Below are 14,283 nucleotides of genomic sequence, written 5' to 3' on the forward strand. Positions count from 1 at the left end.
TTACATTAAATAACATGTTACATTAAATGACCTTTTAAAGTCACAGTGACATTAACCTTAGCTTGGTTTGAATAGATACTGCGGAAACAAACAGAAGCACTCGAGTCTCGATGTGTCGTTTTTATTATTTATTTATTTTTGCAAAATAATATACAGTCTTTTAAAAATCTTTTTTTTCATGTTAGGTTTAAGAAGCACCTATGGTTTACGGACATTATTTACAAAAAAACACGGGTTCCCTGCTTATTAAAGGTCTCAAATAAAAATGTATAACAATGTCAAGTTATAATAACAAAACAAAAAAAAGCAAGATGCATACGTTCATTCATTGTTGTTTGACGCTAAAACATGAGGCGAGAACTAGATGTAAAACAGAACAATGACATTAATATGATAGCAATTAATATAGTACATCAATAAAAATATGGCCATATTTGATCCCTATTACACACCACGTCGCTGGTCAACAGCAGCCCCTGCTGGCGGAGCTCAGAACTGCAGTCTGCTTACTGAGGGGTACAGTTTATTGCATAACGGCAAGAAACGCTTCGGGGGCGGCGGCGTGTTCACGGGGCCGAACATTCTCAGTGAATTGTCCGAAGATAGTCTCTGGGCTCGGGTTTCAGAAACGCAATACATTGTCGAGAGTAGGCTAACTGCTTCTTACTCATCAGATGGCTGCTGCGGCAACAGAGGGAACGGGGAAAAAAATCCCAACAAACAAAACGAAAGCAGAGAATTTCTGACGTATAATAAAATGAAGTCTCCAAAACCTGGCTTAGCAAAACGTAAAGTCTGGATTCGATACTCGTGGACTCTTGAATCTCTTAAGGGGGGGGGGGGGGGGGGGGGTAGTATAGTGGTTAGGGTGTTGGACTCCCAGCCGAAAGAGTCGGGGTTGAACCCCCATGTCTGGCAGTCTGACCTGTGTCCTCGAGCAAGACACTCATACCTGCTCCTCGACCGAATGTACCCGTGATCCACCCAGTCGCTCTGGATGAAGAGCGTCTGCTGCGACGGCTGAAATCTAACATTCTGACGTCCAACTCGGCTCACACTGTGGTTGGTTTAACGTGCTTCAGCGGCGTCTCCTCCACCACTGAAGCACGTGAAAGGTTAAAACCTCGTCATGACTGCAGAACGGTAACGGACGCGATAGCCCCCCACGACCTCTGACCCCAACATCCCCAGACGCCCACAGCGTTCCTCGACCCCCTCGCCTCCTCCCACCGAGGCAAAACGTCTCGCCGCACGTCTCCGAGGCGTCCCGCAGGCGACCAGCGCCGGGACGGACCTCATCGGAGCGTCACAAAAAAAAAACAAACACTGAAATCATAACTGGAGAAGGAACCCGCGGCGTGGGCGCCGTGGGCGCCGGGGACGCCGAGGTCACCGCTGTCAGGCGAGCTCCTAAGTCACCGCCACAAGCCGGGGCTTCGGGGGTCGAAGGTCATCCTAACCATCTGGCTGTGAAGCGGGTCTGCTGGTGTCACTGGTGTCGAAAGGTTCTGGGTCTGATTCCAATGACATCGTCGTGAAGACGCCCCCACCCCCTGCTATAAAAAGCCGACTTATCAGTAAATAGTAGCCGGGCGCCATCTTGAATGACATCACGGCCACCCGGCTTCGTCGGCCAATGGGATCGTGGGGTTCGGAGGGTGCGTGGTGAGCCACACCCCGGCCGCGACACGCCTCTCTACTCTGCCTGGGGGGGTGTGTTCAGCGGTGATGAAACACTTTAACAACACGGTGCGGATGATGTGTGACGCGGGAGAGTAAACAAGACTGAACGTGCTGGGAACCAGTTTGCGCTGGTTTTAGCGAAGGCCAAGCGAAGCTTCTGCGTCAGGCTGATGCAGGCAGAAGCTGGTCCACCAGGCGACATGCACAACGCACGTGCTGTTACACACACGGTGGTTCTACGTTCCTCACGGTGGTTTTCCGTTCCTCACGGTGGTTCTACGTTCCTCACTGTGGTTCTCCGTTCTTCGACCATGCAAGCTGCTCAAACGTCGAGAAGCTCCTGCTCTTAAATAGATTTTTTTATACAACATACATCTTTTCAAATTATATACATATATAGGCCACCTCTCTATTAAAAATAAAACTTCTTCATAGTATTATAAACTACCTGCGTTAGATAAAGAAACTCTTTTTTGCTTTGCTTAGCTATGGCTGTAAGTTCGACAGAAGTGCAGCGTGTGTACATTAGGGGGCGGGATTAAGAGCTGTCCGTCACAGTGTTTGGGGTTTAAAGGGGTATTACCACAACAGTAGATCTTAAGAATGCTTTTTGGTAGGTTCTAAGCTATGGGCTCTTACTTTGAAGGGGACTTGACTTTGGGGGGGGGGGGCGGGGGGGGGGGGGGTTACATTGCCTGAGAATAAAGCACGGATTGTTTTAGCAACAACTGCATATGATTGTTTAGATTTATTCCTTAATATGACTCTATAATCCTCCATGATAACGGGAAAGTATCTTAGAACCAGCAAGGTCCGATAAAAACATTTCTTCTTGAGTCGTTTAAAACTCACTGAGCAACTTAAAAATATATAATTTTTTGGGCAAAAATGGCTTCCTGCCTACAACTATCTCCAAGACTACTTTGGTGGATCCGGACCCGACCAGAGCTAAAGGACCGAGGGTCTGAAACGTCTGGCCCCCCAGAGGACCGGACCAGGGGGGTGTTCCAAACGGGTTCCACAAACTTAAAAAAAAAGATCTGCCTTGATCCTCTAACACCATCTCCATCATCTCCATCCTCTCCATCATCTCCATCCTCTCCCTCTCATCCGCTCTTCCATTCCCACCGCCTCATCCTCTCTCATTCTCTCCTCATGCTCTTCATCCTCTCCTCATCTTCTCTTCATGCTCCTCATCCTCTTCTTCCTCTCCAGGATCCGGACGTCTTTATCCTCTCTTCTCCGCAGACATCAGGGTCCAGTAGCAACATTCTGAGGACCTGAGGGAAGCCAACACCAGGAGTTTCCCCGTTTGGAATGGAAGACTCATGTCCCCACGGTGGTGGGTGGGGTGTCCCCAGGGTGGAGGCGGTGGTGTCCTGGTCTGTCCCCAGGGTGGGGGCGGTGGTGTCCCCAGGGTGGAGGCGGTGATGTCCCCAGGGTGGGGGTGGTGGTGTCCCCAGGGTGGGGGCGGTGGTGTCCCCAGGGTGGGGGTGGTGGTGTCCCCAGGGTGGGGGCGGTGGTGTCCCCAGGGTGGGGGCGGTGGTGTCCCCAGGGTGGGGGTGGTGGTGTCCCCAGGGTGGGGGTGGGGTGTCCCCAGGGTGGGGGCGGTGGTGTCCCCAGGGTGGGGGCGGTGGTGTCCCCAGGGTGGGGGCGGTGGTGTCCCCAGGGTGGGGGCGGGTGGTGTCCTGGTCTGGTGCTCGTCTTCTGTTGGGGCGACTCGTCTGGAATCATTATAGCTGAGGACCTCCGCTCTGATTGGCCAGTGGTCCGTCTCTGTGTTGGTTGTGCAAGCGCTTTAAACGTGTCCCACGCGAGGTCGGTACAAAAAGAAAGTCCTGATAGTGGCTTCGCATGGCGACTCTACGAAGCGGTCCGGACAGCGGTGTAGCGTTCTGTTGAGCGTCGTCAGCACACACGGGGGCGGGGCCAACCACCGCTCCGTTGAGCGACATGGCCTGGCGTTATCATCAGCCAATCAGGATGCAGCGGTAGCAGGGTGAGCTCTTTGCGATAGCATTCAGCGCGGGGTCGCGGGGTCGCGGGGTCGCGGGGTCACGGGGTCACATAGTGCAGGCTCATGCCGTTTCTTCACGAGCATGCGGTTACAGGGTAATGCCGGAACTGGAACTGCCATCAGGAGGCTCCGCCCACTCGGCTAGCTCCGCCCATAGCCCCGCCCCTTCCTCGGGACATGGATGGCGCTTTGATTGACAAGACAGGAGAGACGGACGCCTCCTCCTGATTGGCTGTCTCGTCTCTGGCACGGCCCCTTATGACCTCCAGAGTGTGCGTGTGTGTGTGTGTGTGTGCGCATAGGTGTAGGTTTTGACGTTTATGTGTTTGTTTAAGTGTGTGTTTGCTAATGTGTGTTTGTGTTCATGTGTGTGTGTGTGTGTGTTCATGCGTGTGTGTGCTCTGGGGTCGTCGGGGGTCGGGGGTCACTTGAGGCGGTCGGTCCTGAAGGAGTCCTCCACGGTCGGGTCGGCCAGCATGAGGTCCCCGTCCAGCAGGTCCAGCCCCAGGTGGTCCAGGGAGAAGGGGTCCATCTCAAAGCCCGGCACGTGGGACAGGGCGCTGGTGATCTCCTTAGACAGGCCCGGAGGGGAGCCGCCTGGAGGGGGGAGACAGACGGGTTCAGAGCCACAGACGGGTTCAGAGCACCAGACGGGTTCAGAGCCACAGACGGGTTCAGAGCACCAGACGGGTTCAGAGCCACAGACGGGTTCAGAGCCACAGACGGGTTCAGAGCCACAGACGGGTTCAGAGCCACAGACGGGTTCAGAGCCACAGACGGGTTCAGAGCACCAGACGGGTTCAGAGCCACAGACGGGTTCAGAGCCACAGACGGGTTCAGAGCCACAGACGGGTTCAGAGCCACAGACGGGTTAAGAGCCACAGACGGGTTCAGAACCACAGACGGGTTCAGAGCCACAGACGGGTTCAGAGCACCAGACGGGTTCAGAGCCACAGACAGACAGACAGACAGACAGACAGACAGACAGACAGACAGACAGACAGACAGACAGACAGACAGACAGACGGCCTCACCGGTGAGGATGATGTTGGGCATGGCGTGCGGGGGCTCCGGGGGGCCGTAGCCGTGGTTGTGGAGGTTGAGGAGCTGCTGCTGCTGGGGGCCCAGCTCCAGGAGGTCCAGGGACCCCTGGGGGGACGGGTACTGGCTCCGGTCCCCCAGAGCCCCGTCCACCAGGGACAGACCCTCCCCGGGACCCTCCATACCGAACTGGGGGGGCACAACACACACTGGCACCTGGGACTGTGTGTGTGTGTGTGTGTGTGTGTGTGTGTGTGTGTGTGTGTGTGTGTGTGTGTGTGTGTGTGTGTGTGTGTGTGTGTGTGACTTTGTAGGTGTGTGACTTTGTAGGTGTGTGTGTGCGTGTGTGTGTGTGTGTGTGTGTGTGTGCGTGTGTATTTGTGTGTGTTTGTGGGTGTGTGTGTGTGTGGTTGTAGGGGTGTGTGTGTGTGCGTGTGTGTGTGTGTGTACCTGCTGGCTGCCTCTCTCGGAGAGCTGGGCACTCAGGTAGGGGTCTTCCAGCAGAGAGTTGAACAGCGAGTCCTACAGAGTACAGAGAGAGTTAAACCAAGTTAAAGAGTTCAACTCAGTTAAATAGAGTCAAACAGAGTATCCTACAGAGTACAGAGAGTTAAACCAAGTTAAAGAGTTCAACTCAGTTAAATAGAGTCAAACAGAGTATCCTACAGAGTACAGAGAGTTAAACCAAGTTAAAGAGTTCAACTCAGTTAAATAGAGTCAAACAGAGTATCCTACAGAGTACAGAGAGTTAAACCAAGTTAAAGAGTTCAACTCAGTTAAATAGAGTCACACAGAGTATCCTACAGAGTACAGAGAGTTAAACCAAGTTAAAGAGTTCAACTCAGTTAAATAGAGTCAAACAGAGTATCCTACAGAGTACAGAGAGTTAAACCAAGTTAAAGAGTTCAACTCAGTTAAATAGAGTCAAACAGAGTATCCTACAGAGTACAGAGAGTTAAACCAAGTTAAAGAGTTCAACTCAGTTAAATAGAGTCACACAGAGTATCCTACAGAGTACAGAGAGTTAAACCAAGTTAAAGAGTTCAACTCAGTTAAATAGAGTCACAGAGTATCCTACAGAGTACAGAGAGTTAGACAGGGAGCTAGATATAGTTAAACTCAGTTAAACAGGGAGGTAGATAGAGTTTTAAGTTAAATAGAGTTAAACTCATTTAAATATAGTTAAATAGAGAGTTAAACTCAGTTAAACAGGGAGGTAGATATAGTTTTAAACTCAGTTAAAAAGAGAGTTAAACTCAGTTAAATATAGTTAAATAGAGAGTTAAACTCAGTTAAATATAGTTAAATAGAGAGTTAAACTCAGTTAAATATAGAGTTAAACATTTAAATATAGTTAAATAGAGTTAGACAGATAGTTGGACAGAGAATTAGTCACAGTTATACAGCAAGATAGACACAGTCGGACAGACTTAAACTTAGACTAAGACACAGCGTTAGAAACAAGATATTCTGTACATATTAAAATATATATATGAACATAAGGTATTGAGAGTTAACAGCTTGTTTAGAATAATAGATGACTGTGACAGTGTCAGTATGTATTGATGTTCTCTGATGTGCAGTGACCTCACCTGCACCAGGTCTGAGTTATGAATCAGTGGGTTTAACCCCCCCCCATGCGCAGAAAACACAACTCTTCCTCTTCTACCTTTCCGGTGCCAAGAATAGAGGAGCCGTTTCTGTGTAATTCTGCAGAAACATTTTGGGGGCTTTCCAAAGGTTAGTGAAACAGCCCTATTTCTGCTGACTTCCTGTTAGTCTCGTGGGCGTATGATCCACCTCATCTCTGGTCTAGTTCACCTGGTTACTTTACCTCCTCTGTAGTCGGCCACCTGATTTATCTTAGCAAGACCGGGTCCTTATCTCTTATCCGTCTATATGTTTGTATCTAGGTCTATATAGGTCTGTATGTGTGTACATAGGTCTGTATGTGTGTATATAGGTCTGTATGTGTGTATCTAGGTCTATATAGGTCTGTATGAGTGTATCTAGGTCTATATAGGTCTATACGTGTGTATCTAGGTCTATACGTGTGTATCTAGGTCTACACGTGTGTATCTAGGTCTATATGTGTGTATCTAGGTCTATATGTGTGTATCTAGGTCTATACGTGTGTATCTAGGTCTATATAGGTCTGTACGTCTGTATCTAGGCCTATACATGTGTATCTAGGTCTGTACGTGTGTATCTAGGTCTGTACGTGTGTATCTAGGTCTGTACGTGTGTATCTAGGTCTATACGTGTGTATCTAGGTCTATATAGGTCTATACGTGTGTATCTAGGTCTATACTTGTGTATCTAGGTCTATATGGGTCTATACGTGTGTATCTAGGTCTATACGTGTGTATCTAGGTCTATATAGGTCTAGACGTGTGTATCTAGGTCTAGACGTGTGTATCTAGGTCTAGACGTGTGTATCTAGGTCTATACGTGTGTATCTAGGTCTATACGTGTGTATCTAGGTCTATACCTGTGTATCTAGGTCTATACGTGTGTATCTAGGTCTATCTAGGTCTGTACGTGTGTATCTAGGTCTATACGTGTGTATCTAGGTCTATACGTGTGTATCTAGGTCTATACGTGTGTATCTAGGTCTAGACGTGTGTATCTAGGTCTAGACGTGTGTATCTAGGTCTATACGTGTGTATCTAGGTCTATACGTGTGTATCTAGGTCTATACGTGTGTATCTAGGTCTATACCTGTGTATCTAGGTCTATCTAGGTCTGTACGTGTGTATCTAGGTCTGTACGTGTGTATCTAGGTCTGTACGTGTGTATCTAGGTCTATACGTGTGTATCTAGGTCTAGACGTGTGTATCTAGGTCTATATGTGTGTATCTAGGTCTATATAGGTCTATACGTGTGTATCTAGGTCTGTACGTGTGTATCTAGGTCTGCATGCGTGTCCTAGCAGCTGGTTCTGTCAGTGCGTACGTTGTAGAGTCCCAGCTCGGAGGCGATGGAGTGGTTGAGCTGCTGCAGCTGCATCAGCCCGCTGGCTCTCTGGGGGTCCGAGTGGCCCCCGAGAGACTGCTCACACTGCTCCTGCTGGGTCTCGCTCTTTATCAGCGGGGCGCTGGGGGCATCCAGGGGCCCGCTGGCCGGTCTCTGCTGCTGGAGGAGGGACGGGGACCCGAGGGTGAGTATCAGGCCATCAAATACCCAACTGAGAGCTAGCAAAACAAGACTCGTGCACTTCTGCGGATTAGAGTTACAATAGTATTACACCGCTACAAGTATTACGTCACTATTTTAGGAAGCATTTTGCTGACGGGCCGCCCGGACACTTCGACTGTTTAAGACGGTTCAATCTCGACCACGGACTGTGGTCGGTCTCGGCCTCCCTTGCAGGTCGCCGTGGTAACGTAAGGGAACCAGCTTACCGTTCCAAAGTGCTGCTGGATCTGGATCTGCGCGTTTCGCAGGTTCTGGAGCTGAAGGTTCTGCTGCTGCTGCTGTTGTTGTTGATGTTGTTGTTGCTGCTGATCCTGTTGTTGTTGTTGTTGCTGCTGCTGCTGCTGATGTTGTTGCTGCTGCTGTTGTTGTTGTTGTTGTTGTTGTTGTTGTTGTTGTTGTTGCTGCTGTTGCTGTTGCTGCTGTTGTTGTTGTTGCTGCTGTTGTTGTTGCTGTTGTTGTTGCTGCTGATACTGGTGTTGGTGGTGGAGGTGCGCGGGGGAGGAGTTGGGCCTGTTCTGCTGCTGGAGCCGATGCATCTGGGTGAGGTGGGGGTTCTGCTGACCCAGGGAGGAGGAGGAGGAGGGGGGAGGCTGCTGCTGCTGGCTGCTGGGGGGGACACAGCCGCCCTGGTTCTGTTGGGGGTGGTGGTTCTGCTGGGGGTGGTGGTTCTGCTGGGGGTGGTGGTTCTGTTGGGCGTGGTGGTTCTGTTGGGGGTGGTGGTTGAAGGGGTAGGGGGGTAGCCGCTGGTCCAGGGGCAGCTTGCTGGTGTCCAGAGGGACTCCCTGGGGGAGGAGAGGGGAGGGGAGGGGAGGGGAGGGGGAGGGGGGGGGGGAGGGGAGGGGAGGGGAGGGGAGGGGAGGGGAGGGGAGGGGAGGGGAGGGGGAGGGAGGGAGGGGAGGGGGAGAGAGGGGAGGGAGGGGAGGGGAGGAGAGGGGGAGGGAGGGGAGGGAGGGAGGGAGGGGAGGGGGAGAGAGGGGAGGGAGGGGAGGGGAGGAGAGGGAGGGGAGGGGAGGGGAGGGGGGGGAGAGGGAGGGGAGGGGAGGGGAGGGGAGGGGGGGGGAGGGGAGGGGAGGGGGAGGGGGAGGGAGGGGAGGGGAGGTTAAACAGGCAGCCGGACCCCAGAGGAGGCAGTAGGGTGGAACTGAGCTCCAGACACCACGACAGCACTGCCTGTGAGTGAGTGAGTGAGTGAGTGAGTGAGTGAGTGAGTGAGTGAGTGAGTGAGTGAGCGAGTGTGAAACTGTGTGTGCGTGAGTGAGTATGAGAGTTAGTGAGTTTGACAGTGTGAGGGAGAGTGAGAGTGAAAGTGTGATAGTGAGAGTTAGATGTGATAGTGAGTGAGTTTGAGTGAGAATGAACGTGTGAGAGTCAGAGTGAACGCGTGAGAGTGAGAGAGTGTGAGTGACAGTGAAAGTGTGAGTATAAGTGAGTGAGAGGGTGAGTGAATGAGAGTGAAGGTGAGGGTGATTCAGAGTGAGGGTGAGAGTGAGTCAGGGTGAGAGTGAGTGAGTCAGAGTGAAGGTGAGAGTGAGTCAGAGTGAGGGTGAGAGTGAGTCAGAGTGAAGGTGAGTGAGTCAGAGTGAAGGTGAGAGTGAGTCAGAGTGAGGGTGAAGGTGAGTGATTCAGAGTGAGAGTGAGTCAGAGTGAAGGTGAAGGTGAGAGTGAGTCAGAGTGAAGGTGAGTCAGATTGAAGGTGAGTGAGTCAGAGTGAAGGTGAAGGTGAGAGTGAGTCAGAGTGAAGGTGAGTCAGAGTGAAGGTGAGTGAGTCAGAGTGAAGGTGAAGGTGAGAGTGAGTCAGAGTGAAGGTGAGTGAGTCAGAGTGAGGGTGAGATTGAGTCAGAGTGAAGGTGAGTGAGTCAGAGTGAAGGTGAAGGTGAGAGTGAGTCAGAGTGAAGGTGAGTGAGTCAGAGTGAGGGTGAGAGTGAGTCAGAGTGAAGGTGAGTGAGTCAGAGTGAAGGTGAGAGTGAGTCAGAGTGAGGGTGAAGGTGAGTGATTCAGAGTGAAGGTGAAGGTGAGAGTGAGTCAGAGTGAGGGTGAGAGTCAGAGTGAAGGTGAGTGAGTCAGAGTGAAGGTGAGTGAGTCAGAGTGAGGGTGAGATTGAGTCAGAGTGAAGGTGAGTGAGTCAGAGTGAAGGTGAAGGTGAGAGTGAGTCAGAGTGAGGGTGAGATTGAGTCAGAGTGAAGGTGAGTGAGTCAGAGTGAAGGTGAAGGTGAGAGTGAGTCAGAGTGAGGGTGAAGGTGAGAGTGAGTCAGAGTGAGTCAGAGTGAGGGTGAGATTGAGTCAGAGTGAAGGTGAAGGTGAGGGTGAGTCAGAGTGAGATTGAGTCAGAGTGAAGGTGAGGGTGAGTCAGAGTGAGATTGAGTCAGAGTGAAGGTGAGGGTGAGTCAGAGTGAGATTGAGTCAGAGTGAGTGTGTGTGACTGAGAGCGAGGGTGAAAGTGAGGGTGAGTGAGTGTGAGTTACCTGTGTGATGGAGGACAGCGTGGGGGAGATGGTGGGGGAGAACTGTTTGGAGGGGTGCCTCCGTCCCTCCCCCCCCATGGGCAGGATGAGCGGCGACAGCTGGGCCCGTCTCCGCGGCGACGTGCTGAGTGGCGGCTGCCCCTGGCCACTCAGGAGCGGCGAGTAGGAGGAGCCACAGGAGTTGGCCCCGCCCACGGCGCTGCTGTAGCTGGGGTTGCTACTGGCAACCGGCTGGCCGCTCAGGGAGGAGTTGCTCAGCGAGGAGTGCAGCGATTGGCTGCTGAGGGAGGAGGCCAGCGAGGGGGAGGAGCATAGCGAGGACTGCAGGGAGGGGTTGCTAAGCGACGACTGCAGGGAGGTGGAGCTTAGGGAGCTGGGGAAGGAGTGGCTGCTGAGAGACGATTGGATGTTGGGGTTGCTTAGCGACGAGTGCAGGGAGGAGTGACTCAGCGTGCTCTGGAGGGACGCCAGGAGACCTGGGGGGGGGGGGGGGAGACACCGGTCAGATCCCGTCAGGGAGGGGGCTGAACGAAACGCATTTAGAATTCAATCACTGGAATAAAACATGGCTCATGTCCGTCTCTCTCTCTCTCTCTCTCGCTCAGCGTAGCGCTCGGTCTCTTTCACTCTCTGTTTCACCAGGCGAGGGACAAGGACATCTGCCCTGGTCTTTCTGAGATTTACTCAGAACGACATCACACACACACACACACACACACACACACACACACACACACACACACACACACACACACACACACACACACACACACACACACACACACACACACACACACACACACACACACACACACTTGTTTTGTTATTGTGGCGAGACAGAGCATCCTTCAAGCAGGCCTCCGTATCCTAGCAACCACCTCTTGCTGGAGGAGGTGAGTGTCACATGACCTCCATCTCCCAGGTCAACAGAGCAGCGATGCAGCCAACCCGTTCAATCCACACTCGTCGGTGTGTCACTGCTGCACTGTCATCGAACAATGAGTTGATGACAGCAGCTAACCGAGCACATAGAGCCATATGAATTCTGGTTTATTTTTTTCCAAATTCCGTATTTTTCCCCCCCAAATTCTGTGTTTTATGATTTGTGTCCTCCTCTAATTGCATCATCAGCAACAGTGTCTACTATTGTTAATTAATGCAACGTCAATATTTAAACAAGTTATAACAGTACACTTTTTAAATGTTCATGTTTAACAGTTGATTCCATTTCTAGATTTCTGCCGTTTCAACATCGCAGAAATCATAGGGCCCCAAGTATGGCAGAGTCAACTTATCAGCCTCATCTAAGTATAGCTAATCTAAAATATCTCACCTCTACTTGGGGGTGTGAACGGAAGTCGGAACAAGCCCACGATTACACCGAAAACGTGGGCTTGACGTTTATACAAAACCACAACAATATCCACACACACACACACACACACACACACACACTAGGGCTGGGCGATTTGGCCTAAAAATAAAATCTCAAACCCGATTATCGATTTGAATCGATAATTGAGAAATATATCTATTTTTTTAAGTTTGGATTTTATTTGAAGATTAACAATGATTAACAAAAGCAAAATTTGGTTGCCACAGACTTTAGGCAACTCTTTTTTTTTTTTTTTTATAGATTGACCATAAATTCGAATTACGATTAAAAACCGATTAATCGCCCAGCTCTAAACACACACACACACACACACCCCCCCACCCCCACCCTACCAGGGGAGTGCTGGTGGAAGGCGTGCCCGGCGCCGTGTGCGGGGTTGATGCCCAGGTGGTTGAGCGTGGAGGCCAGGCTGCCGGTGCTGCTGCCCCCGCTGAGGGAGGCCGACCCGGGGTAGCCCGGCTCGTCGTGGTCCAGGGGCGTGGGCAGCGGGGAGGGGAAGTGCAGGCTGGACAGGTCGGGCAGGGAGCCTCCCGTGTTGAGGGCCGGGGGGGGCAGGTGGGGCGTGGTGGAGGAGGGCTGCTCCGGGGAGGGGAAGATACTGGGGGGGGGGGGGGGGGGGTGGAGGGAGGGGGGAGAGGGGAGAGGGGGGGAGGGGGAGAGAAGAGGGGAGAGGAGAGGAGAGGGGGAAGAGATGGGAGGAGGGGAGGAGAGGAGGGGGGAGGAGAGGGGGGATAGAGGGGAGAGGGGAGGAGAAGAGGGAGGAGGGGAGGAGAGGAGGGGGGGGAGAGGGGAAAGCGAGAGAAAAGGAAAGTGAGGAGAAAATAAAGGAGGAGGGAAGAAGAAATGGAAAGAGAAATCAATAAATGTTTGGCTAAACTAACTAGAGTGTAGGGCTGGCCCGAATTATTCAAATATTCGAATACTCGTTCGGAAAATTTGTATTCAAAGCTTAAATCAGTATTCGGAGCTTCGTTGTTACACGTAGGCCTACGTGACGTTACCAGAGCGAGGGAGGCAAACTATAAGCGACACCAAGCAGAGAAGCGAGAGAGGTGGAGGAAGAATAGATATCTTGTTTCCCTTTACTTTATAACAACATTAGCGGGATCTCGGGAGGAAAAGAAATGCTTAGCGAAATGCTAACCTTTAGCTTAGTTGTTTGTTTACGTTCGCTGTACAGCGCCGCGCCAATCAACTGTGACTGGCTCGCTGCAGAGCGTGAGCGTCTTGGGAATACCCGGTCAATATAATGGATTACGGACACATAAGACAATCAATATTCGGTATTTGTTATGGATTTATTGTACAAATTCCCTGAAAAGATGCACGTTCCAGAATGAATTGACCCAAGCTGTCCGAAGAGGTCAAATTAAAAACGAGTGAGTGAGTGAGTGAGTGAGTGAGTGAGTGAGTGAGTGAGTGAGTGAGTGAGTGAGTGAGTGAGTGAGTGAGTGAGTGAGTGAGTGAGTGAGTGAGTGAGTGAGTGAGTGAGTGAGTCTCTTACTTGATACCAGGAACTTCGCAGGACTTGGGACGTGACGACAGCATTGGCAACTAGCCAGGAGAAGATAAGCACTGTTAGTTCATTATAACTCCCAATACCACGACAATAGGCAGACAGGTAGCGGACAGACGGGCAGATAGACAGACGGCCAGAGAGACAGCTAGATGGATAGATATAGAGACGGTAGATAGACAGGTAGACTGGTTGGGGGCCAAGTAGAGAGACATGTGGAGTAAGACAGACAGAGAGACAGACGGGTAGAGAAACAGAGAGACAGACTGGTAGAGGGACAGGGGGACAGACAGGTAAAGAGACAGACAGGTAGAGAGGCAGAGGGACAGACAGGTAAAGAGACAGACAGGGTAGAGAGACAAGACAGGTGAGTCGCTTACCTTCTTGGAGTCCCAGGGCTTGAGCAGTTTCCCTTCGTCCAGAACGTTCTCCTCGATGGGCGGGACGGGGTACGGGAACACTGAGGGGACAAACAGCGCGGGTCAAGATGGCCGACCAGGGAACAGAGGAGATCTCACTCAGGTCATCTGACCACAAGCCTCTCCTCCCCGTCCCCCGCAGCAGACTCTCCACCCTGGGTGGCAGGTCTTTCAGCGTTGTGGCCCCCCCCCCCCCCCACAACTCTGGAACTCCCTAGCTCTATCCGTCCGTGAATGCATAGACCCTCTGTATATATGATTTGTGTTGTTGTGCCGTCTTGTTCTGTGTAAGCACTGTCAAGCGACCGTGAGTATGAGAAAGGCGCTGGATAAAATAATCGTATTCATTAATTAATTCAGAAAAACAAACACGGCCCTACGTACTTCTCCGCCCCTCGCCCACCGGCTGCCCGGCCCGGCGGGGGGCCTGGTGGGGGAGGCTGTGGCCGGAGGAGAAGGGGTCCCCCAAGGGGGGGTTCATCACACTGGTGTGGAGCGCAGAGTCAGAGTTGGTCCTGGAGAGGGGCGAGAGACATCCAGACAGCATGAGA

The 14,283-nt window shown here is 51.7% G+C and overlaps 1 protein-coding gene across 3 annotated transcripts in view; it reads right to left on the minus strand.

The window, feature by feature from the left end:
* Nucleotides 1-113: 113 nt before the first annotated feature.
* The window catches only part of LOC132460165 (CREB-regulated transcription coactivator 2), a 20,430-nt gene continuing 6,260 nt past the window's right edge, over nt 114-14,283 (minus strand). For 2 of the 3 annotated variants that reach the window (XM_060055224.1, XM_060055222.1), the window contains 10 exons: nt 14,117-14,247; nt 13,694-13,773; nt 13,302-13,351; nt 12,130-12,395; nt 10,402-10,877; nt 8,146-8,721; nt 7,697-7,876; nt 5,192-5,263; nt 4,735-4,930; nt 114-4,297 (listed from right to left, as the gene is read on the minus strand). In XM_060055224.1, coding sequence (XP_059911207.1) covers nt 4,125-4,297; nt 4,735-4,930; nt 5,192-5,263; nt 7,697-7,876; nt 8,146-8,721; nt 10,402-10,877; nt 12,130-12,395; nt 13,302-13,351; nt 13,694-13,773; nt 14,117-14,247 — 2,200 coding nt within the window. In that variant the 3' untranslated portion in view covers nt 114-4,124. The remainder of the gene's footprint in view (nt 4,298-4,734; nt 4,931-5,191; nt 5,264-7,696; nt 7,877-8,145; nt 8,722-10,401; nt 10,878-12,129; nt 12,396-13,301; nt 13,352-13,693; nt 13,774-14,116; nt 14,248-14,283) is intronic. The other variant, XM_060055223.1, reaches the window with a different exon arrangement.

Source organism: Gadus macrocephalus, chromosome 6 (assembly GCF_031168955.1).
Source record: "Gadus macrocephalus chromosome 6, ASM3116895v1".
Classification (NCBI taxonomy): domain Eukaryota; kingdom Metazoa; phylum Chordata; class Actinopteri; order Gadiformes; family Gadidae; genus Gadus; species Gadus macrocephalus.